We start from the raw sequence: 25,715 nt of genomic DNA on the forward strand, positions 1-25,715 counted from the left end.
TCTTTACATTTTGGCTGTGTATGCAAAGTTTAGGGATAGATTAACCCTATTCTACAAATAGTTTTATAGTTGTGGGGCTTTAATTTGCATCACATCCTAGATAGGAACTGGGGTCCCATAGGGAACAGTAGAGAAATGTAGAAATCTAAGACATAAGTTGTTTTTGTTGTTATGGTGGTCTACCATGGACAGATGGTCAGACAGATACCTGTCCATCCTAACTCATATTAGAGGAGCTCTGTAAAATAAAAAGAACGTGTTAAAATAATTTATTTTCGCCCCCCTGTACACTTTCATTCATACAAGTCCCACCGGGTATCTAGGATGACCAGCTTTAAGAATATTTGTTATTTTTTCAAGACTTTAAAGCCCCTGGAATGACCAGATGCAATTTAGTTGTTGGTAAAAAATTAAACAAATTTTTTGTACAAGATAAAAATGTTTTGCCACACTGAACTGTTGCAGGCCCAAGAACTGCTTCCCAATTTAATTTAGATAGTAGGATTGCTGTCCTTTGGTTTTGAGTGTTTTCTTCAGATATGCATCCAAAAACTGACAGTTCAAAACAAGCGAAGTCCTATCTGTTTTTACGTTTCTCTTTTTTGCTTCTGCTATTCCCAGCACCATTTACAGCTGGTGCTTGCATTGCTTTTGCATGGCCTGTGGCCTTTAAGTGTTCAAACAGTTTATTCCGGGACTGAAATTCACAATTGCAGGTTATACAGTGGATAGGAATATCTTCATTCTGGTAAGAGAAAAAAATACATTGCTTCATGTTAGTAGATACTATGGAAACAATATAACCGTATTTTATTGTTTTACTGGCTAAGGAAGAGTGCATATCAGTTAACATTTATTTTTAACAAACAGATAACCTCTGAAATGGATAATAAGCATGAATGATTCATTCAGGAAAACGTGACCAACTCTTTTTGAACATTTGAAAAGTGTTCTATGGCAAATAAGCTTGATTCAGCACTCCTTATTAAGTGCCAAATAGGCTCCTAAATGAACTACAGATCTGCAAAAAACACTAAGATTTGAAACAGCATCCCTTAAAGCCAAACTGATATTAGTTTTTTCCTGGGCTCATCTTTTAAAGCAAATTTCAACGTATTATATTCCCAATTTTTTTCTTGTTAAATATTTTCATACTAGCAGAAAAGACTAATATGTTTGTTTAAAGCTGAGTGACTGTAGGCATTTCAGAAAATTAACATGTGTGAGAAGGAATATGACTGATAGTTTAAAAAAAAAAGTGCCATCAACATGTCTAACTCTTGTCTGTAAATTTCTATTAAGGACAGAAACTGTTTTGGGGAGAAGATGATTATAAGCAGTTACCAAGTTAAATCTAATCCTTCCAGATCTACTTACAGATTTAAAAAAAATCCAGATCTTACATCCACCAGCATGTGAATAATAATAATAATTAATCTATAAAATTGAGTTGTCACTATATTTGTACATTGCATAACACAATGGGGCTCCACCCTGGCTGAGGCCTCTAGGTGCTACTGAAACAGTTTCACAGTAATGGTCTACATATGTTTAAGGAAATAGCCGGGCCATTATTTTTAAATGGAATTGCATTAGTACCTAACACAGCTAACTAGGCTGGGAGTCCCCATTGCTCTAGGCACCATACAAACATATCGTGACAACAGCTCATTTGTTCCACATAGAGGCCAGAAGACAGATTTAAGGTTAGATGGATCTAGAAGTCCAAGATCGATGTATGTAGAAGACTATCCTAGATTAAGCTGAAATATTTAGCTTTAAAGAGGAACGGTTTTCCTCCAAAGAAAATAATTTGTTTCCACTTTTCTTAGATTTTGGAAAACATGCATGAACAGAAAGTGTCTTATGGACACATACATGAAAAACAGGCAAAAGAGCTTTCGAGAACAGGAGAAGAGTGTCAGGAGCTGGAAAACTACTAGACCAAAAGTAGTTTGTTTTTTGGACATTATACTGTTTACCAGCCATCGAGAATCTGTAGTTTTAAATACTTTCCACATACCTTATCTTGAAGCTCTGAAGTTACCTTTACAGACTTTTTTGTATCCTTGGTTCTCTTTCCTTTAGGCTTAGGGATGCTGAAAAGACAAGAGTGTTTAAGATCTCAGATTACCTGTCATCACACTGAACCAAGTTTTTCTATGAACACATTCAGCAGGACTGATAGTTTTAAATTACTAAGGTTTTTAAATCTCATGGTACTGGACTGGGACCTAAATGGGCTGATATTTAAACTTTTTTTTAATTTTTTTTTTTTTAATATTTTGCACAAACTAGCATTTAAGGCAGTTTTTTGGTCACCATTAATTTCTGCTTAATAAATAACCTTTTGTGTGTGATTCACTACTTGGAGGGTTCCCTCCCACCTTCACTTCTAATGGAAGTGAAAAGTGCACACTGTTCTCCATTCTAACCCATTTCAGACCATTGTAATGTTCTGAAACTTGCCTGTAGGACTGAAATATATATTCCAGGCTTGGCATTTGTCCAAAAGTGAATTTTATTGTATTCATAGGCAAAAGGTCTGAGCAAAATAGGTTCAACTGTTTGAGAACAAGTGGGGGAAATAAAATGAACTTTACAAATCTGTTAGCATTAAAAGAAATCTAAACAGTTAAAGTGCTGAAACAGCTGGAGTTAGGCATTAGACCTGGAAGTAGCCTGCGCAGAGGAGACATGCCTTTTTGTGTGTTTTGGTTTGGGCCAAACGTGAGCTTTCACAAAAAAGCGCATGCACAGGGCCTTACAGATTTACTGGGAAAGGAAGCACTATACAAGTGAATATACGTATCTTTGCTGTGTACTGAAAATGTAAGGAAGGTGAAGCAGCAGTTGTCTCATTCACTTTACTTCCTTAAAGCTGGAGAGTAAGGGAGGTAAGGATTCCACAATGCTTAGTAAATAACTAAGGCTATATTTTAGTCATGAGTATTTTTAGTAGAAGTCATGGACAGGTCACAGACAGTAAACAAAAATTCACGGTCCGTGACCTGCTGAGGACTTGTACTATATACCCCTGACTAAAACTTGGGCTGGGGGTGCTCTGGGGCGAGTGGTCCAGGGGAGTTGCAGGTGCTGGGGGGGTGGCCCGGGAGTGTTGCAGATGCTGGGGGGGTGGCCCAAGGACCCTCAGAGGTGCTGGGTGGGAGGTGGGCAGCAGCCCAGGACCCCCATTGATGCTGACAGGGAGAAAGCAGGTAGTGGCGCATAGCCCAGGACCCCTGGTGGTGCTGGGGAGGGTTGGCAGGGCTGGCAGGCTCCCTACCCGGCTCCGTATGTCCTTGTAGCTACCCTGGGTATCCCTAAGCCTCTGACTGCCAGAAGCTGGTACTGGACAACAGGAGATGGATAACTCAATAATTGCCCTATTCCATTGATTCCTTCTGGCACTGCCCACTGTCGGAAGACAGGATACGGAGATAGATGGACCACTGGTCTAACCCCATATGGCCATTCTTATGTTAAATAGTTACTATTGATGGAATATTTCACTTAAATTGAAATGCATAAATGTATGATGTGTACATTTTTTTCACGCCGCTTATTTTTTAAGCATTTTAAACTTCTGTTCCACTTACTCTCACCAAAAACTAAGACTGTAAACAGAGTTCTAATTTTACAAAAATGAGTACTTTAGTATAAACAAAATTGCTGCCTATACCCAATTGCAGTGGTTCTCAACCATGGGGGTACGCAGAGGTCTTTCAGGGATGCATCAAGTCACCTAGATATTTGCCTACTTTTACCACAGACTACATAAAAAGCACTAGCAAAGTCAGAACAAACTAAAATTACATACGACTTGTTTATCCTCTATATAATATACACTGAAATGTAAGTACAATATTTATAATTCAATCTATTTTATAATCACATGGTAAAAATGAGAAAGTAAGCAATTTTTCAGAAACTATGTGCTGTGACTCTTGTATTTTTAGATCTGATTTTGTAAGCAGGTAGTTTTTAAGTGAGGTGAAACTTGGGGTATGCAAGCCAAATCAGATTCCTGAAAGGGGTAGAGTAGTCTGGAAAGGCTGAGAACTACTGCCCAATTTTGGTGACTCTCTGGATAACTATGAAGAATATCTTTATAATGAATGCCCAGAACCACTCATCAAGTTGCTACACAGTTAACAGAATGAGGTTTTTAAAAGCACAAACATGAGTTAAGTGCCTAACTCCCATTTGTGCCCCGCCAGTTTCCCCTGTAAGACATTATAAAATCAAATTGTTAACAACAAAACAAATAACTTATCTACAAGATTAGCATATTTGCTAACAAGATGGTTTGTCTGGATACTGGTTGTTTTTATTAAGTGTGGGCTATTTATTTGCAATCTAAAGCCACTGCCAATTTAGGAACCAATTCTAACTTATACCAGTTTTACTCTGACATAACTCAATTTCAGTGGAGTAGCTTTCAGTTTACACTGGTGAGAGAAAATTCAGGCCTTTAAAACATGGACTATTAAACTAAAGAATGCAACAAAGTAAGTCATATATTACAAGTCATCAAAGTGATGCTGTTACCTTTTTGCTTCACTTTTTGGTTCATTAACTTCATCTACAGTTTCTGCAGCACTTGTTTTTTCAGAAGCAGTATTTCTTTGGCCAACATTTTCCAATTCTTCTGTTATGCTGTCCTCCCGGTCTGCACTGTCAGCTTCTTTTTGTTCAACTGTAGCGTCATCTGTAGTTTTGTTGTTGAAAGTGTCTTCATACGTCTATCCAAAGAAAAAATGTGCATTTATTGCTCTCTGATAATTAGTTGGCAACTATGTGTACAGTAATTGCAGATTTAACAATTTGCCTCAACGAAAATCTAGCTTGTCTATTTTTACATTGATTTTTTGTGAGAGACGCAGTGAGGTGAAGAGAACTGAAGTTTTGGCTGTAGCATTTTGAGAAAGAATCAGGCTGTGATGAAGAGAAGAGAGCCAAAGAGTCTTTATCAAAGGTCTAAGAGTCACAGCTCAGACTTTGCAAGAACCCATAGCACATAGCCGTTAAGGCATAAAGAAGGGAGGATGGAATGATCTATACATCAAAACATCTAACATTTTTTTTTGTAATTTTGTATTAGATGATTCTATGAGGTCCATTATTATTAAAGCTGCCCAACACTTCCCATTAAAAGACCTTGTTTTCAATTGCTTATGACTGCCAAACTTAAGCGTTCGGGCTGAAATTTTCCATGCCAGGTGTTTGCCTCAGGAAAATTTCAGCCAAAACACTGCAACTCTTACCCAGATTGACAAGGGTTAAGGAGATCTGAGGCAACTAGGTAATGTATTTTCTCAACCTTTTAAGCAACACTGAAAGGGTAACAATTAGAATTGTGTTGGGTGGAAGTGAGGTGCTGGGAGACGAGAGAAGGAGAATCAGTACATTAGTTACTTTAGTAAACTCAGACAAAAGAGGCTTACCAAGATTGCAAGTAAACTAAAGCTACAAGAGAACATCACTAATTTGCATGGATGTGGGAAAGGCCCAGTACAGATTATTGAATTTTGTGGATTACTGAGTGCTGTTGGCAAGGTTAGTGCACAGTATTATGCTTCTCCTGGGGCCAGTGGATTAGCAGCAAATCACCTCTGGCTATACCTCTGACACTCAGAACTGCCTCTCTCAATCTTAAACAAAAATAGAAGATTATATATTGGACAATAGTTGGCCATATTGTCAGAGTCGAGTGATAGTTTTCTGAGCAACATGCATACAACAGTTTCCTGAATGGAAGCCAGCAACCTGTGCTTGCTGAGAGAATGGATGGTCCAGTAGTTAGGGCATTAGACTAGAATTTACGAGATTTGAGTTCAGTTCCCTGCACTGCCACAGACTTACTATGTAACCATGGGCAAGCCACTTCGAAAACCGCAGCACAGAGAGGCTGTCTGTCAAATGGGGCTAACAGCACTGCCCTACCTCACATGGGTGTTGTGAGGATAAATGCACCGAAGATTGTGAAGTGCTCTGATACTACTACAATAATGGGGGTTATACAAGTACCTGCGTTAAAACAGATATGGAGTCAGAGTGTCTTTGAAAACAATGGACTCCTTGAGAAATACACCAGTCGATTAGATGTAATAAATTTAGCAGCTTTTTCCAGTCTCTAGAATTCCTAATTCCCTCAAATTTTTTGACACTACTGGAAAGCTAGGTCAGAAGACCACAGAAATAGCTAACCAAGATTTTCAATAGAGCCACAAAGATTTTGTATAAACTACATACCGTCATCGTTTTATGTTTCTTTTTCTTCTTCTTGGAGAGTCTGTAAAAAGGTAAAAATGAAGAGTTGAATAAATTTTTAGATTGCCAATATTATATTTTAGAAAGATTAAAAACCAATAATTCTATGCTACATTTTAAGTGATAATAGTTCTGATCTCACTTGTATCACAAATGCAACAGGAAGTCATGGCTAGAAAAAAAAAAACACTGTCAGACTCCTGAAGTGAAAACAGTTAGCTGTTTTGTGCGCTATTTATGGTACTTAGTGACGGCTCTGTAGATTTCTTGCTCAAACGGAGTTAAAAAAATCCAATCCTTAATGACTGGACATTCAGAAACCAGCTTTATCATAAGCATAGTACAGCTTTTAAAAGTATGCTGCATCTTGCATAAACTAGCTTCCAATTAACTGAAGCAAACAAGTTTTCTAGGCTAGTCTCAGTGCCTGACAGACAATGCTGTACCTACACAATAAACACTCGGCCTGTAACAAGATCTCCTGCTTTAAAATATTAACATCTTTGCTTTGCCTTGGCATTTATTTTTCTATAAACCCAGAATATAAGGAGTGGGATACCATTATCCTACAACAGTTCATTCCACTGATATCATTAAAAATCTACTCTTTTTGTTGGAACACTGACGCAAAGAGATATTTTAACAACTTGTGCAGTACAATTAAATGAGTCCTGATGTGATCATATGCCTATCCCAGGACTCTTTTTCAGAGCCTCATAAAGACCACCATTATGTAGTGGAACTATAACAAATGCTATAGTAAGTGTAAACAATCTATTTTTAAGGTACTTCTGTTTGGGTGTTTCTTCCATTTCTTCATCTTCTCTGGTATTCACTTCATTTTTGTCATCTGTAGATACAGAAAATTCCTCCTCCTCCACCTCCAGCTGTTGCCGTAACAGCGCTACCATCTCTCGGTGCTTCTTTGACTTTTCATGGTTCTTCATTCTATGAAGAGCAGTAGATAATTACTAGACTATGAATCATGAGCAATTGTTACTTTAAGCAAATATTATTTCATTTACATATAAAGGTCTCTGATCAATGACAATGGTTAATGCCTTTCAGTGTTCATAGTAGGAAATTCTAATACAAAAAATACCTACTTGAATGAAAAGGGTTAAGCCTTTCAAAGCTACCTAGGGCATGTGGATGCCCAAATGCCATTACAGTGGATTAACTTTAATGGGTATTGGGCGTCCAGATAACCTAGGTGAATCTGAAAGTCTCCAAGCTTCTCAAAGAAACAAAACTTACGCTTTCTCGGTCTTTAAGGATTTGTCACAAGCAGGGCAGTACAAGTCATCATAAAATTCAATGCCTTCAGCTTCATCACTCAGTTTATCTGAAAAGGGAAGGGGAAAAATTAGCTGAGTGATTCTTAGGAGATACTGAGTAATTAAAGAGACAGCATGCTTTCAACAATGCCCATTCAAGCCCTTTAGGATTACTGAAGTGTGCAGAGTGATAAGAACTCTCCCCCTAAATAATCTGTTCCTTCCCTGCACAACCACAAATAAGCATCCATTACTAACATGAAGATAAGTGTTCGAAAGGAGAACAGAACACTATGGGACTAAACTTTTTCCTTAAATAGCTCAACTGAAGTTAGTGGCATATGCCAGCAGGGAATCTGGATTTAAGCCTTGAGGATTTGAATGCACCTATACGATTATGCACATACAAATATGGAGCAACTGCAAGGTCTTTTTATAGGTATCAAATCAAAAATACATTAACAGACCCTTACCATCTATTCCTTCTCTTGGCTCCTGTTCCTCTCTTTCCTCCTCCTCATCAGATCCATCTCCAAATTCCTTTTCATACTGTGCTTCCATCTGCTGCAATTCTCTCTCTAGATCAGACATAGCTATCCAGCTCTGCTCTTTATATTGCTCACCAAGCCTTTAAGCAGAATACAACAACTTTTTATATTTCAGACAATTTAGTGGTAACAGTGTTTTATTTAAGGGTCATTATTTGGTCATGTTCACTTATTTAAAAAGAACGAAACCCCCAAGCTGTCTTGTCTCAACCAAATCCAACGCACACCAGTAACTAGTTTCTTTGCAGGGACCGGAAAACTGAACAGATAGGTTGTGAGTGTCTGATTTACATAACTACTGTACAATTACTCCTCAACAGTTGTACTTCAGCTATTCAGATCTTTGCTCCAATTGCCTTCTGCACTCAATTTTCAAGCTCTTTGCCTGCAGCAAAACCATCACTTGGGCTTCATTACCTTCAGTGGAAAAAAAAAATCCACTCTATTAAAAACATCCAGAAACAAGGAAAGTGGGCCTATGGATTTGCTGGAAAGAAGAGTGATTAAATATTTAAGCGCCTTTCTCTGCCTCTTTTGTGCCAAGAATATATTTTGTGTTTACAGTGAGAGAATCCCAGTGCCCTGCTCCTAATTCACTCTTGAAATATAAACAAAATATATTGCACTTAGCCCAGGGAGAGTATTTCTTTCTGACCTGTGGGGAGCAAAAGATAAAAGTGATAAGAGAGTGGGGAAGGAAGAGCAAAAAGGCTTGTTCCCCCCTCCCCAAGTTTACCTTTTAGCAGTCTGAGTTTAACAGCTCATTGTTTTATGCAAGTTTGTTCCTTTCATTTAAAATGAATATCAAAAAATTTCAGTTAACGTGCAGATATTCTGAGTTGATAGGAATTGTCATGGGCTAATAAACTCCTCACCTTCAGAGGTATATGATTATTACCAAATGAGAAGCACCTTTCCTCTCAAGTTAATCAACTGTTAATCAGTCCTGTACATTGTTTCCTCAGCAAAAATTTATCATGTTCTAAAGTGTTCCCAAAGTTTAAGAAACAAATTGGGGTATGAAGTTTATATCATGCAATATTCTTGGCATGATGGTAAGGTAGTTAGTAACTTTGTCATAAAACAACACTACCAAGCAGTTGGTCAAATGTAGCTTTTAAGTGGTCTTAAAGTATAGACCCACGCAAAGCACACTGAATTCTAGACTAGATTACTGAAAAGGTACAAGTTACACAGCCAAGGTCCAAATCTAAGGAAAATGGTTGCAAACATTAATCAAACAGATGAAAAAAAAAAAAGGCTTTTAATCACCAATGCCATTCCGGATACAAAATGTCCCTCAACTGTGATACTCTGTGATAAAGGAATGACAGATCCCCTTAAAAAGTAAAGAACTCCCACCCCACTTCACTTATACTCAGCATTCTTCTGCCAACCTGCTACCACCTTTGTTTTGTGGATTATGTGGCATTGAAGACTTTGACAACAATAAAATACTGATTATTAAAACTTATTTCATATTTCTTTACTACCCACAAGGTGTTGGGTACAAGGAGGATTGTCTCTGCCATGAGCAGCTCAGTCTTCAAATCTCAGACTTAAGGACAAAAAGGACAAAAGTTCAAAATGCCAACATTTATTCTTTAAAACAATGTAAGCTGCAGGTGGTAAAAATATGACCCAATATGAATCTCCCATGATTATTTCTCAGTTCCAAAAATGCTTCCTTCAATATTTACATACTTAGCTTGTTTGAGTTTTTGCTGTCTCCGGAGCTCCTCTGCTTTCCTAGCTTTTTCTGCATTCTGTTCTTCTATGAGTTTTCTGTGTGCCTGTACTCTCTTATCTCTTTTACGAATAAAAGCCACTAGCTGACGAACCAGTTCATTCCTCTCCTTTCTTGCTTTGTCTCTAGTTTTCTTGTTCTCTTTCTCCATAGCTCGTTTCTCCCAACGGTTTGATGCCTGCCGTGTGTCATACTCCTCTTTCCAAGCAAAGTTCTTTTGAGTACAGAAACTCTGCCAGTAAGCATAAAAAGGATGGACTACCTGTTGAAAAGACGGGAATGGCAAAAGTTGTAAGACATCATATTGAAAAAAGCTACCAAAGTCTATTTAGATTTTCATAGATATACAAACTCCAAAGCCAGAAGGGACCCTTACACTCATCTCATTTGACTTCCTGTATACTCAACGCATAGAATTTTTCCCAGGAGATGGATTAAAGCATGTCTTTTAGATGGATATCTAATCTCATTTTAAAGACTCCATGCGGTGCTGAACTCTCTCTCTCAGGGTAAACTGTTCCATTGTTTAATTACCCTCGCTGGTAGAAAATTGCATCTAAGTTCAAGATCGAATTTGCTTAACTTGAACTTCCAGCCACTGGATCTTATTATGCCTATTGAAAAGTGGCCACTAATCACATATCTTTTCTGTGTGTAAATACCTATACACAGTGATCAAGTCACCTCTCACCTTCTCTTCAATAAGCTAAACAGATCGAGTTCCTTAAGCTTCACATCGTAAGGTTCCCCTTCCCCGCTCTCCCTTCCCCCCCCCCCCCCGCCCTTTTCTCCAAACCCTGGATCATTTTTGTGGTTCTCTTTTGAACTCTCTCTGGTATTTACACATTCTTGAAACACAGACACCAACACTGGACATAGTATCCTAGTACCGGCCTTACCACCACTACTGTGTAGAAAAGTAAGATTACTTCCCTATTTCTGCTTAATACAGTATTCCCCTTTTTATATATCCAAGGATCACACTAGCCCTTTTAGCCTCAGCATTTCTGAGTGACTGCTGTCCAAGATGGTTTCTCACTCTGTTGGCGTAAACTGCACTCTTGTTCCTTGGTGTGTTATCCTGCATTTAGCTGTATTAACATGTATTTTGTTTGATTGTGACCATTTAACTGGGTGATTCAGATGACTCCATAACAGTCATCAATCCTCATCACTACTTATTACCCGACCAATCTGTGTCATCTGCAAATGTAACCAGCAAAGATTTAACATCTAAATTGTTGATAAAAATATTGAATAGCACTGGACCAAGAACCAATCCTTGAGGGACTCTGCTAGAAAACTGCATCACTCATTGAGGTCTCCCCACTAACAACCACATCTTGAGATCTGTCAGTGAGACAATTTTTAATACATCTAACGTATGCTGTTAGTTCCATATACACATTTTTAAATCAAGATGTCATGTGGTTGTAAATCCAATGCCTTGTAGAAATCCAAGATATTTCTTACTATGTGGAAAAAGAGATTTAAAATTTTACTGAAGCCAAGTTCCAAGTTCACACTAAGTTAATTAAAAAAAGCTGCCATTGGCCTGTGGCATCAGTAAGGGGGTAGATCTTTGGCCCAACAAGGGAGAAGATGGTAGTGAAACCCCTCTTCACTGTTAGATTAACAACCAGTTAAGCATCATGTAGGTTTTCCTGTCAAGATACTGCTGGGAACTCCCACTGTAACAACTGCCATTAAAAAAAGTCTTTTTAACCATTTATTAAGGAGATGCAAAAAAACCTCACAGTTTAAGCATTTGAAATGAAAATTACTAAGCCTTTTATTATGGCAATATCCCATATTCCTTTTGCCTCTATAGAGCTATTTATAGGGAAAAGCCCCACTTGACAGTCTTAGATGGTATTCACTGCCCTTTCTGGAGGTAGCAAGAATAGGTTAGTTTAAATGGTTTTAAATTGTTGCTGCTGCTTTTGTAAGACCAATGCGGTTTCCTCCTTTAAGACAAAAGGCGCACATGGGAAGAGAAAAGAATAGCAAATATAAAAAATATAGCTTGTCTCTGGTGCTGATTTTCACTTGCAACCTTGCTGGTGGAGAAACACAGACCTAGCACATGGTCTTATTAGCCACTCTGAGACCTACCAAACTCATACCAGCTTTGGGCTGTTTAAGACATTGCTTTTAGGTGGCCTCTCCAGCCACAGGTTCACAGAAGTGTTGAGAAAGGTGCAGTCCTGGCCAGCTAAGTCCAACTTTCAGAAAACAGAAGGTAGAGATAGATAGGAAAGAGGAGAAATAAGGTGTAGAAGGACAGTGACAGAGAAAGGGGGTGATAACAGGAACCCAAGGTTCACACTCCAGGTTCACACCAGCTTTAACCAAGGCTGCTGAAAGCAGCATATAATCTGGTTCCATCTTTCTGGCCCAGTCTGGTCAGAATGCCTTCCAGGATCAGGATGATGAAGGCCCAACAATGTCATGGTGGATCTCAGGGTCCCAGGAAATGGTGGCATTGTCAATGTTAAAAATTGTTTGCTTTAATCCATGGCTCCCACAGCTTCCACTTAGTGACCCCAGATAAACAAGGTCAAAAATGGTGTGTCAACCTCATTCCATCAAAACATTTTGATGAGTCACCCATAAACATTTCCTCCCATTTCTACAATTGTTAGCTCATTATGCCAACTCAAGATTTTACTTGCAGTCTTGAAAACCCCTTATCACAGTCCAGTTTGTAACAGGCTATTTTCTCCAATTTCTACAGACTTTCATAAACAATTTTCTCGAATAGTCTGTGTTAGGACTTTGATTATCTTGGGAAATTTAGAGTACTTGTCTCAACAGGCTAGAAGGTACATTAATATACACATAGTGAAAATAGTGTTACCGCAAATCACATTTCACTGGAATATTTTGTCCCTGTTTTCATAATAGTTTTCCATCTGATATGTACAAATTACTCACAACTGATTAAAAGAATATTATAATTTAAATGTTAGGAGGAAGTATTACGAAGAGGTAAGCGCAAGAAGGAACAGATTAGAATATGTATTTAGTGCCAATGCTCTTAAGTGCTTATACAGGGAGCTGATTGCCAGCTTACTGTTGAAGGCAGCATAAACATGCTAGTAGGTTCTGGGAACAATCTTACAACGGGAGATTTTTTAGTTGTTAGTTGGCATGGCAGAATGAAAGGATCAGCCTTTGGGAGAGGAAGTAAGAAATGACAGAACAGCTGGGAGTATAGATGGTATCATGGAAGTATAAAGTGGGGGCATCACCATGAAAAGCCTTAGATGGCGGGAGAGAGTTCAGCAGCAGTCACAATTGTTGGTTATCCACTATCTCGCGTATTTTGTGTTATGCAGTGAGCAAGTTTTACTTTTGTAATTGTGGTTTAATAAAACAGAAAAATTATATAACACAAATACAGTCTCTTAATAAATAGTTACGTCTTCAGGTATTCCGTGCTGTAATACATAGCACTACAGAACATAGGCAAGGCTGATTTTGATCAGACATCAAGGATTAATCTATCCTTTTATTTCTTAGGCCTAGTCCACACTTTAAATGTTACGGCTATAACTAAGCTAGTAATGGGTGAGATTTTTTTTTTAGGCAACATAAATATGCCAGTATAAGGAGCTTTATACCAGTGTATTCTATTTTGCTTCACTGAACTGGAATAAACTATACTGATATATGCACTTTTATACTGGAATAACTGCATACAAAGACTGTGAATGGCTAGCCAACTACAAAAGTAGTTTCTCCTCAGTTGGTGTTCACACCTCAACTAGAAGAGGGCCTCATCCTCCCTGATTGAACTAACCTCGTTATCTCTAGCCTGACTCACTCTTGCTTGCATATTTATACCTGCCTCTGGAAATTTCCACTACATGCATCCAACGAAGTGGGTATTCACCCATGAAAGCTTATGCTCCAATACGTCTGTTAGTCTATAAGGACTCTTTGCTGCGTCTACACTAGGGGTTTTGACACTACCTATGTCGGTGGGTAAAGCAGCGAAAGGTTTAAGTATACCCAAGGCATTAAATAAGAGCTTTTGGTTAGGCAGGGAAGGCTTTATGTACACATTGGGCCAGATTCAACTCTCAATGTCAATGGGAGCCTTTCCTCTGATTTCAAAGGGAGATGGATTAAGCCCCAATTCCTAGTGATATTACGGTGTAAAAAATAGTTTAGACTTCCAAACGTTATGTATCTTACCTTATCATAATCACTCTGAGAGTATCCAAAAGTAGGGAATTCTTCAATATCTTCCTGAGATATATATTCCATCTCTTCCTTTGCAATATTTTCAAAAACTTGACGATAGACTGCAAAGAACCCCTGAAATATACACCATTGTTACTGAGAAATTAATTGTATGCCTATGCAACTAAAGAATTAAAATGATCAACTTCAGAGAAAGATTATTTAAATTCTACAGTAACAGTTTTAAGTCAAAATAAAGACTTTGCATACCAAAATTAAGTGATTATGCCAGGCTCTAAGAGCCCTTCCAATTTTTAATAATAAAAAAAAAACCAACTAAACAAAAACAATCAACTAATACCAAAAAAACCCATTGTGACCCAGGCAGTTGTGTTGGACTAAGGCAGGAGAGAATTCCAAAGACAAGAATTGCCTACCAGCAGCTCCATTATTATAAGCTAAGGGTGTTCCAGCTCACTGCAGCTACAGCAGTATCACAGAGAGATGGGCAATCTCTCAGGCAGGCATATTCCAAACCATTTGGGACTTTTTAGATCAACACCTTAAACGCCATCTGGAAGTTAAATGGCAACAAGTGCATACCCCAGAGCACTGGTATAATGCCGTTTTTTATATCCTAAAGCATTCCAATTTGTGAAACATTTCAGCATAATGGGATTGCACAGTGAAAGCGAAGTGCCTGGGGATGTATTACATGTAAAGTGTTGGTATACAATTGTACAGCAGTATCGATTAAGGGGACATTTAAAGCTGACTAAATATCCTATGTATGTTTTCCTCCCACACCCCCTTTTTTAAAGTTTACCGTAAACATTTTTCTACTTATGTTCGGTAATTTTAAGAATGGTGTATTAATGCACCAATTTACTTCCATTGCCTTTTTAAAAAAAAAAAAGTTTTAACTTGACCCAGTAGAGAGTCAGTTCATTACCTCTTCATCATCACCATATCCAGAGTAACAGTTAACAGTGAAGTAGCGCAGCAGATCCAAACTATCATCTTGATACTCTCCATCAACCCCTCCTTTCAGCAGAGCTTCCCTGTGGTTATCATACCTAGCAGAAAACAGCATCAAGAACACATATAACTTAAGACAATCACTGAGATGAAAACCCCAGGTAGTGTGGGACCTTCCAGTTGTTCATGGAATACCTATTACTGTTACTGTAATTCTTTTGGGATAAAGTTATCTAACTTGTTTGAATAAAATGTTTGACGATTCCAAGAATGTGAATTACAGGTTCTACAGATCTCTAAACACATTCTCCAGGCCCTCCCCACTTTTATGCTGGTGCGTGCCATTCGTTCTTTCAGTATGTGGAAAAGTGAAAAAACAGTGCTTCCTGAGAAAATAGCTAAACATATGAAGTAAACAGCTCACTGTTATCCAAGGAGGAAAAAAAGGTGCATGCAACTATAAACCTGGGAGACACACTTGAGAGAGAACCAGAAGCAAAAACTATTTAAAACACAACAAATCGATCCAGGAACACAATTTTTAAAAGGTGATTTCAAGTGTTCTTTGTTACAAGAATACGACTAGTGTGTTCTGTAGCTGTAACCTCAGGACCTAATAGTTGTATACATCGTTACTGGTGGGAGAAACCTCTTAACTGGCTGTTAACCGCTAAAGTCTCAATCCAGACTACCAACATAAAGAAATCATAAATGATTTCAATGGGAGTCCTGCCTAAGACACTAATGCAAAATCAAGCCCTTTGTTAGATTGTTTTTTCTGCTCCACTGGCAGACAAATATTACTTACCAAGCTCTTTCTTGAGGATCACTCAGTACATCATATGCTGCTTGGATTAATTTGAACTGTTCTGCTGCTTCATCAGCATTTTCTAGATTTTTGTCTGCAATAGAAGTCATTACAATTTAAACCATAAAGATCGTAGCAACAGCTGGGACTCATGTCACAAAGTAATTATTTAGGAAATCAGACAAATGAAGAAAAAAAGTCAATTCAGAAGGACAACTCGAGGCCCTTATCGGATGTATTCAGTACACCACAACTGACTAAAATATGACTGCTGATCCAGCTTCAGTTTTCATTAATGTTTCGCCTTCCACCATCACTCTGCCACATTAACAGGCATATTAAGAACAAGTCTGGAGAATTAATATTTACTTTAAGTATAACTCAAAGTTATACTGCTGCATGTAAAGAAACAGTTAAAGGAACAATGTCAATTTCAATAAGAATTACAAAATAGTTTCAGATTCAGAGACAGGTGTAATGTCGTCTTGACAACTTTTGTGGTTTTAAAATAAAGTTTTCCTATTTAAAAAGAAAGTGTACTCTTCCCTGTTCCAGGCTGCAAACAAGGGAAACTGACTATACATAAAGTGACACTGAGCGCACAAAGCGAACAGGAAAAATATGAAAGACATTTTGAAAAGTCATCCTACATGCGGTCTGGAAGGAATTGCTCCACAGGTCAGACTGGCAATGACCTTGGGGAGGTTTTGCCTTCCTCTGCAGCATGGGATGCTTGCCAATATCATCTAGATGTATCTCAGTTGATCAATTCCCTGCCATTGCAGAGGCCTTGGACACTGGCACACCTCAGTACCTCTAATTCTCTGCCTGTGGCACATAACAGTTTAGTCTCCCGGGGGCTGTGTTACTGTGGTTTAATTTCGGTTGCTGGGGTTGGTGTGCAGGTGTACGGTGGTGGCCCAGGATATACAGGAGATCAGACTAGATCTGGGAGTCCCTTCCTGCCTTAACCTCTGTGATGTTACTTGTACGCTGCTAGGTACCAAGCTCGGGAGACTTTCAGGGTGAGGCTGGCCCCCTAAAGCAGAAGTGAAGGGGAAGGGCCCTGGGAAGCCCCTGTCCTCACACTTCCTGCAGCTCTTCAAAGAGGATGGGAAACGAGGCTGGCAGATGAGCCAGGAGAAATACACGTGAGATGGTCTCACACCGCCGGGCGCCCCGCCCCGAACCCACATACCTGAGCGATGCCTCGGGGGCGGGGGAGGGGGGGTAGAGCAGCCTCACCGGCCCGGCCAGGCGATGGGAGCCCCGGGTTCAGCCAGGGCGCAGGGTCTGGCCCCGCAGAGTCCCTAGAGCCCCTCGCGGCTCCGCCCGCTGCCCACCTGCCCTCGGCATGGGCCCGCCTGGCCTGGCCGACGGGGCACGCAGGGCCCTCTCCGAGCGGGGAATGGTGGCGCGGCCGTATCCCCCCGATGGTGCGGGCCGGCCCGGGACAGTCCCCGCAGGGCGGGCGGACGCCGGGCCCGGCGCGGGGAAGGGGCGGCCCAGCCCAGCAGGGAGGAGCAGGCCACGGGCGGTGCGGGGCCCCGAGCCCGGCGTACCTGGGTGCCAGCGCAGCGCCAGTCTCCGGTACGCCCGCTTCAGCTCCTCGTCAGAGGCGTCGCGCGCCAGCCCCAGCACCTCGTAGTGACACTTCATCGCGGCGCGCGGAACCCGAGGAGCCGGCCCGGCTCCGCGCGAGGGGGACGCCAGCCGGTCTCGCCGCCGGCAGCGCATAGGGAGGAGCCGGAAAGCGCGCACAGGCCATAAAGAGACTAGGCCACCTCCCCCTGCCGGCTGGGGAGGCGGGGCCAGATGGGCGAGGGGCGGGGCCACGAGGGGCGGAATGTTATGTGGTGGGTGGGAGTCCCTTGGTGGGATAGAATGTTAGGAGGGCCAAGGTTCTTGGCCGGTGGAAGTCTTTTGGTAGGGTGGAATGCTGGGGGTGAGAAAGTTCCCTGGCAGTTGGCCAATAGAGATTAAGCACTGGCCTAGGGTGTCCAGCTGTCCTGATTTTATAGGGACAGTCCTGATATTTGGGGCTTTGTCTTATATAGGTGCCTTTTACACATACACACACCCTGCTGGATTTTCACATTTGCTATCTGGTCACCCTAGCCGGGCAGTGGGATCCTCCTGGCTGCTTTAGAAGAGGTGGGTCAATGTTCCCTGAGGTGAGATCACAAAGCAATCAGGTGGGACTTGTCTCTGTTTTGTAACCAGTGTTGGGCATTTTGTTTCTTTTTATATGTATAAAATTAACTGAAGACACTTCTTGAAGTTCTTGGGCACAGACTGTTAACACACAGCACTTGTGTTAGCTAAAGGCTGGGGAAAATACTTACATTATATTAGTAAAAGGTTAAAAACAAAATGTATGGAAGTGACAAACAGCCCCAAGCTGTAGGACAAGCACCCACCTCTAATTAACTTCTTCTATGGACTGGGTGTTCCCTAATTGCAGGTTTGTTTTCACCTTCTTTGGGGGTAGCTGGTACTGGCCCGCCAATGTTAAAGATACTCAGCACTAAATAGGCTCTGTAGTCCTTTTTTTAAAGAATGGTATCAGAAAACTAACAGTGTAGAGGAACGGGTTAGCTCAATTGTCTGCCAGACAGGAGAGAGAATAAATATACTTCTGTAATAATGAGGTTTTAAGAACACCTGCTGATCCAGTATTGGGAGACAAGTTCCCACTGCACTTCTAGCATCCAGCCTTTTCCACGGTACCCATGCAACCACCTCAGCAGTCAGTCTCCAGCACGTTATTCATCTGTATCTGCAGTGCCAAAGTTTTGTCATCCTGACATGAATCTCTGGAAGGTAGAAGTATACATATAATCAGCCTAACTTTCATGTGTACATAACCTGATTTTAAAGAGAGCAGCCGTCTTTGGTTACTGTTGAACAGTACAGTCACAAGTAATGAGCCTAACCAGAGAGGCATAATCCTCCATTCCAACATCTGTGACCTATCTACACTATGTAAACAACTGAAATTGAACTTTGCTGCAGCTTAACCAGACTGAATCACAGTGTGGCCTAGTTTGTATAGATAGAGCTATACTACATCTGCAAGGATGCAGTTAATTTAGTTCTTTTGTAACAAAGTTGAGCCATAACCCAAGTTTAGCAATCATTATAAAACTCACTTTTGTAGTATAGACAAGGTCTACTTACAGCTAGGCATTCTTATCATAATACTCTCCAGGCATCACTGGACAGCAGCAGCCAACCAGATTGCAAATTTACTCACTTGCCTAAAGATACTAGCTCAAAGATTTGCCATGTCTTGGTTTTTGGTTGCTTAGCACCTCCAAACAATTTTTCCACTAATAGAACAAGCCCATCCTATACAATCCACAGTCCTGTGATTGAATTCATTATTTTATTAGATTCTTTATTTGCACTGGTTTAGCTGTCACTGGCTAGTGCCAAGCAACCTCCATGTAATGGGCCATACTATCCCTTTAAGAGTGGAGTGGGGCACAAGACCCTGTTCCCAGGAGCTGAACTGAACAAAGGGTCAGGAAATGGCCTGGTAGCAGAAGAGAGATGTGCTACCAAGGAATGAGTGGGTGTGACCAAATGCACCCTATAATTACACCCTATGTACTATTATAATCTTTGTACAAAGTATGCTTTGTGAGGTATCATTTGAAAATGAATAACTCACTGGTCAACAGTGTCATGGTGGAATCTAAATAGCAACATTATATGTAAAGTTATGAATATAAGATGACATTATGACTGACATAAGGCTATCAGACAAGCCTGAGGAGTGGATAAACCTGTTTTTCAAAGACACAGGAAAGGCTGATGCCTCTAGTCAGGTATCATCAAAGTTGATGGGCAATCACCTGTCCAGTGGCCAGAATTTGGCAAAGAAGGGGAGCTGAAACAGATCAATCTATACTTTAGCAAACAGCATGGAACCTCTTTCACCACAAGACTACAACCTCACAGTGGGAATTAACTTTATCTAGTGATAATCCTCGGGAAGATGCATTTCAAAGGTGACTGGATTATAAAAGTGATGAGCAAAACCCACCACAAGGTATTTTCTTCCTATCTCATTTCATCAAATAAGACAAACAAAAAAACCCCATACACAGCCATATGACTTTGGGAGGTAGCCTGACCTGGAGTTTAGTCAGCCCTCTTGTTTGGAATATGTGGTAAAGATTTTACCTTGAACCAAGTCTAGCTTGTTAAATAAAACTCAGGTGCTAAAACTTATTTTTCTTTTGTAACCGTTTCTCACTTTAATGCCTTATAAAATTTATACTCCCTTAAATTCTATCTCTTTGTAGTTAAATAAACTTGTTTTATTCTTTAATCAAAACTAATCTGGTGTTGTATTCAAATTGAATTGTTTGGGTAACTCCATTTAAAGTAGCAAACTGTTGGATATTGTTCCTTATGGAGCAAATGGACCTAAAATATCTGATCTGTCCAAGAAAGGACTGGACAGTGCAGAACACACATTTTGGAGAAAAAATTTAGACTGGGAGTGTGTTGGAGTCATCCTGCAAGTGGTGACCAAGGCTGATGGAAGCCAGTGTGACTGGAACATGCTGGCATGTTGCAGGGTGTGACCTGCAGCTGTTTGTGAGTGGCCCAGGTTGGGAGCTACGGCAGCAAAGCACAGTGAGGCACCCCAGGTTTCAGGGCAGATGGTGACAACCCTTCACTGGACTGGATTGCACCCTGGAATGTGAGAGTTAGATAGGGAGAAAACCCAGGACACTGTTCCTTTAAGGGTGCAGGATCAAGAGCCCTATTGTGTAGAGTGGGACCCTACCCTCTCTTCCAGCCACAGTAGTGAGGCTGGTATATAGACTGCATTCTCCCTCAGAAGTTCTAAAAGTTACAATGTGGATGCAGAAGTTGAAAGGAAAAGCTAAATGACATCAAAACTTCGTCATGGAAAATTAGTTAGGGATGAAAAGTTGCATGTCCAAATGTGGATTTAGATTTATTTTATAAACTTAAGGGTAGAAAAAAGACAGTAACTATTAAAAATGAATTGTACCAGTATACACATGAAAAGTGGAGTTGATTTTGTCAAATATATACAGATGTCCCCCCCCCCCCAAAAAAAACAAAACAGGAAGAGAAGTGACAGCATATACCAAAATTTGGAATTAGTATATTTAAAAGAATATCCAATTTTGTAGCTGTCATGACAGCCAAACTAGTAGACATTATGCTACTACTAACTGAGATCTGGGAGGTATGTCCAGCAGCGATGGTCATTTTTCAGATTCAATCTCAGGCCTTATGGTGATTTTTAAAAAGGGTGCCTCAGTATGTCAAGTATCAGGGGGTAGCCGTGTTAGTCTGTATCTACAAAAACAACAACAACAACAACAACAACAAAGAGTCTGGTGGCACCTTAAAGACTAACAGATTTATTTGGGCATAAGCTTTCGTGAGTAAAAACCTCACTTCTTCGGATGCATAGAGTGAAAGCTACAGATGCAGGCATTATATACAGACACATGGAGAGCAGGGAGTTACTTCACAAGTGGCGAACCAGTGTTGACAAGGCCAATTCAATCAGGGTGGATGTAGTCCACTCCCAATAATAGATGAGGAGGTGTCAATTCCAGAAGAGGAAAAGCTGCTTCTGTAGTGAGCCAGCCACTCCCAATCCCTATTCAAGCCCAGATTAATGGTGTTGAATTTGCAAATGAATTTTAGTTCTGCTGTTTCTCTTTGAAGTCTGTTTCTGAAGTTTTTTTGTTCAATGACAGTGACTTTTAAATCTGTGATAGAATGACCAGGGAGATTGAAGTGTTCACTTACTGGCTTGTGTATGTTACCATTCCTGATGTCCGATTTGTGTCCATTTATTCTTTTGCGGAGGGACTGTCCGGTTTGGCCAATGTACATGGCAGAGGGGCATTGCTGGCACATGATGGCATATATGACATTAGTGGATGTGCAGGTGAATGAGCCCCTGATGGTGTGGCTGATGTGGTTGGGTCCTCTGATGCTGTTGCCAGAGTAGATATGGGGACAGAGTAGGCAACGAGGTTTGCTACAGGGATAGGTTCCTGGGTTGGTGTTTCTGTGGTGTGGTGTGTAGTTGCTGGTGAGTATTTGCTTCAGGTTGGGGGGTTGTCTGTAAGCAAGGACTGGCCTGCCTCCCAAGGTCTGTGAGAGTGAGGGATCATTTTCCAGGATAGGTTGTAGGTCGTGGATAATGCGCTGGAGAGGTTTTAGCTGGGGGCTGTATGTGATGGCCAGTGGTGTTCTGTTATTGTCCTTGTTGGGCCTGTCCTGTAGTAAGTGATTTCTGGGTACCCGTCTTGCTCTGTCAATCTGTTTCCTCACTTCCCCAGGTGGGTATTGTAGTTTTACGAATGCTTGATAAAGATCTTGTAGGTGTTTGTCTCTGTCTGAGGGGTTGGAGCAAATTCGGTTGTATCTTAGGGCTTGGCTGTAGACAATGGATCGTATGATGTGTCTTGGATGGAAGCTGGAGGCATGTAGGTACGTATAGCGGTCAGTAGGTTTCCGGTATAGGGTGGTGTTTATGTGACCATCACTTATTTGTACTGTAGTGTCCAGGAAGTGGATCTCTTGTGTGGACTGGTCCAGGCTGAGGTTGATGGTGGGGTGGAAATTGTTGAAGTCCAGGTGGAATTCTTCAAGGGCCTCCTTTCCGTGGGTCCATATGATGAAGATGTCATCAATGTAGCGCAAGTAGAGGAGGGGCACTAGGGGACGAGAGCTGAGGAAGCGTTGTTCTAAGTCAGCCATAAAAATGTTGGCATACTGTGGGGCCATGCGGGTACCCATAGCAGTGCCACTGACTTGAAGGTATAAGTTGTCCCCAAATCTGAAGTGGTTGTGGGTGAGGACAAAGTCACAAAGCTCAGCCACCAGGCTTGCTGTGGCCTCATCAGGGATACTGTTCCTGACAGCTTGTAGTCCATCCTCATGTGGAATATTGGTATAAAGTGCTTCTACATCCATGGTGGCCAGGATGGTGTTTTCAGGAAGAACGTCAATGCACTGTAGTTTCCTCAGGAAGTCGGTGGTGTCTCGAAGATAGCTGGGAGTGCTGGTAGCATAGGGTCTGAGGAGAGTGTCCAAATAGCCAGATAATCCTGCTGTCAGAGTACCAATGCCTGAGATGATGGGGCGTCCAGGGTTTCCGGGTTTATGGATCTTTGGTAGTAGATAGAATACCCCTGGTCGGGGTTCTGGGGGCGTGTCCATGTAGATTTGTTCCCGTACTGTAGCTGGGAGTTTCTTGAGCAGATGGTGTAGTTTCTTTTGGTATTCCTCAGTAGGATCAGAGGATAGTGGCCTGTAGAATGTGGTCTTGGAGAGTTGCCTGGCAGCAACATTCTACAGGCCACTATCCTCTGATCCTACTGAGGAATACCAAAAGAAACTACACCATCTGCTCAAGAAACTCCCAGCTACAGTACGGGAACAAATCTACATGGACACGCCCCCAGAACCCCGACCAGGGGTATTCTATCTACTACCAAAGATCCATAAACCCGGAAACCCTGGACGCCCCATCATCTCAGGCATTGGTACTCTGACAGCAGGATTATCTGGCTATTTGGACACTCTCCTCAGACCCTATGCTACCAGCACTCCCAGCTATCTTCGAGACACCACCGACTTCCTGAGGAAACTACAGTGCATTGACGTTCTTCCTGAAAACACCATCCTGGCCACCATGGATGTAGAAGCACTTTATACCAATATTCCACATGAGGATGGACTACAAGCTGTCAGGAACAGTATCCCTGATGAGGCCACAGCAAGCCTGGTGGCTGAGCTTTGTGACTTTGTCCTCACCCACAACCACTTCAGATTTGGGGACAACTTATACCTTCAAGTCAGTGGCACTGCTATGGGTACCCGCATGGCCCCACAGTATGCCAACATTTTTATGGCTGACTTAGAACAACGCTTCCTCAGCTCTCGTCCCCTAGTGCCCCTCCTCTACTTGCGCTACACTGATGACATCTTCATCATATGGACCCACGGAAAGGAGGCCCTTGAAGAATTCCACCTGGACTTCAACAATTTCCACCCCACCATCAACCTCAGCCTGGACCAGTCCACACAAGAGATCCACTTCCTGGACACTACAGTACAAATAAGTGATGGTCACATAAACACCACCCTATACCGGAAACCTACTGACCGCTATACGTACCTACATGCCTCCAGCTTCCATCCAAGACACATCATACGATCCATTGTCTACAGCCAAGCCCTAAGATACAACCGAATTTGCTCCAACCCCTCAGACAGAGACAAACACCTACAAGATCTTTATCAAGCATTCGTAAAACTACAATACCCACCTGGGGAAGTGAGGAAACAGATTGACAGAGCAAGACGGGTACCCAGAAATCACTTACTACAGGACAGGCCCAACAAGGACAATAACAGAACACCACTGGCCATCACATACAGCCCCCAGCTAAAACCTCTCCAGCGCATTATCCACGACCTACAACCTATCCTGGAAAATGATCCCTCACTCTCACAGACCTTGGGAGGCAGGCCAGTCCTTGCTTACAGACAACCCCCCAACCTGAAGCAAATACTCACCAGCAACTACACACCACACCACAGAAACACCAACCCAGGAACCTATCCCTGTAGCAAACCTCGTTGCCTACTCTGTCCCCATATCTACTCTGGCAACAGCATCAGAGGACCCAACCACATCAGCCACACCATCAGGGGCTCATTCACCTGCACATCCACTAATGTCATATATGCCATCATGTGCCAGCAATGCCCCTCTGCCATGTACATTGGCCAAACCGGACAGTCCCTCCGCAAAAGAATAAATGGACACAAATCGGACATCAGGAATGGTAACATACACAAGCCAGTAAGTGAACACTTCAATCTCCCTGGTCATTCTATCACAGATTTAAAAGTCACTGTCATTGAACAAAAAAACTTCAGAAACAGACTTCAAAGAGAAACAGCAGAACTAAAATTCATTTGCAAATTCAACACCATTAATCTGGGCTTGAATAGGGATTGGGAGTGGCTGGCTCACTACAGAAGCAGCTTTTCCTCTTCTGGAATTGACACCTCCTCATCTATTATTGGGAGTGGACTACATCCACCCTGATTGAATTGGCCTTGTCAACACTGGTTCGCCACTTGTGAAGTAACTCCCTGCTCTCCATGTGTCTGTATATAATGCCTGCATCTGTAGCTTTCACTCTATGCATCCGAAGAAGTGAGGTTTTTACTCACGAAAGCTTATGCCCAAATAAATCTGTTAGTCTTTAAGGTGCCACCAGACTCTTTGTTGTTTCAGTATGTCAAGCAATTTAATCAATGAAACTGTATTTCTAATAGAATTAGTACAGATAGATACATTAGCTAGGATCCCAGCACATACTGAAAGAAGAATGAAATGGCAAACAAAGCAGCTAAAAAACTTGTAAGAAATGGAAACTGACATAAAACTACCCTTGAGTAAACAGGAATTCAGAAGTCTAGTACAGAAAAATTTAAAAGAGGAATGGCAAAAAATTTGGACTAATGAAAAAAGTTAATTGTGCCCTTGAGTTGAGGATAACGACATACCGAAGGGCCTGGATAGGAAAAACAAAGAACCAGGGCTAACTATGAACTTTTGTATTATGGACTTTATTTAGGGGACTCTAATGTTTGAGCCATTTGCTATTAGGAACTCAGAGAACTGTCTGAATCTTAATAAACCAACTCTGGATGCAGGTACTGTTAAACACAAGAGACTGTGTGGAGTGCTTAAGGGGCCTGAATCAAGTGAAGTGCTTGCAAACCAACCCCTGGCCACAAGGGGGTGCTCACTAAGCAGCCATCCTTTTACACACTACAACGTAGAAAAACTAAATCTTGCC

The 25,715-nt window shown here is 41.3% G+C and overlaps 1 protein-coding gene across 1 annotated transcript; it reads right to left on the reverse strand.

Annotated features, from left to right (window-relative positions):
* Window positions 1–252: 252 nt before the first annotated feature.
* Window positions 253–17,568, reverse strand: DNAJC21 (DnaJ heat shock protein family (Hsp40) member C21). The gene is made up of 12 exons (XM_054031777.1): window positions 17,385–17,568; window positions 15,823–15,916; window positions 14,989–15,112; window positions 14,049–14,171; window positions 9,803–10,107; window positions 8,024–8,178; window positions 7,531–7,618; window positions 7,063–7,221; window positions 6,256–6,295; window positions 4,552–4,745; window positions 2,024–2,099; window positions 253–745 (listed from the first exon to the last, which is right to left on the reverse strand). Exons 1-12 carry the CDS (start codon window positions 17,557–17,559, stop codon window positions 578–580), a joined length of 1,701 nt encoding a protein of 566 aa, XP_053887752.1. The 5' UTR covers window positions 17,560–17,568; the 3' UTR covers window positions 253–577.
* Between the last annotated feature and the right edge of the window lie 8,147 nt (window positions 17,569–25,715).

The sequence above is a fragment of the Malaclemys terrapin genome, chromosome 6, assembly GCF_027887155.1.
Source record: "Malaclemys terrapin pileata isolate rMalTer1 chromosome 6, rMalTer1.hap1, whole genome shotgun sequence".
NCBI classification, from domain to species: Eukaryota; Metazoa; Chordata; order Testudines; family Emydidae; genus Malaclemys; species Malaclemys terrapin.

Bases quoted from the DNA above. Each gene is read 5' to 3' on its own strand.
- DNAJC21 (XM_054031777.1), bottom strand. From the start codon at position 17,559: ATGCGCTGCCGGCGGCGAGACCGGCTGGCGTCCCCCTCGCGCGGAGCC. The intron at 15,917-17,384 runs GTACGCCGGGCT...CTTCTATTGCAG, and splicing joins GGCGCTGCGCTGGCACCCAG to ACAAAAATCTAGAAAATGCT. The intron at 4,746-6,255 runs GTATGTAGTTTA...TTCTTTGGATAG, and splicing joins AGAAACATAAAACGATGACG to ACGTATGAAGACACTTTCAA.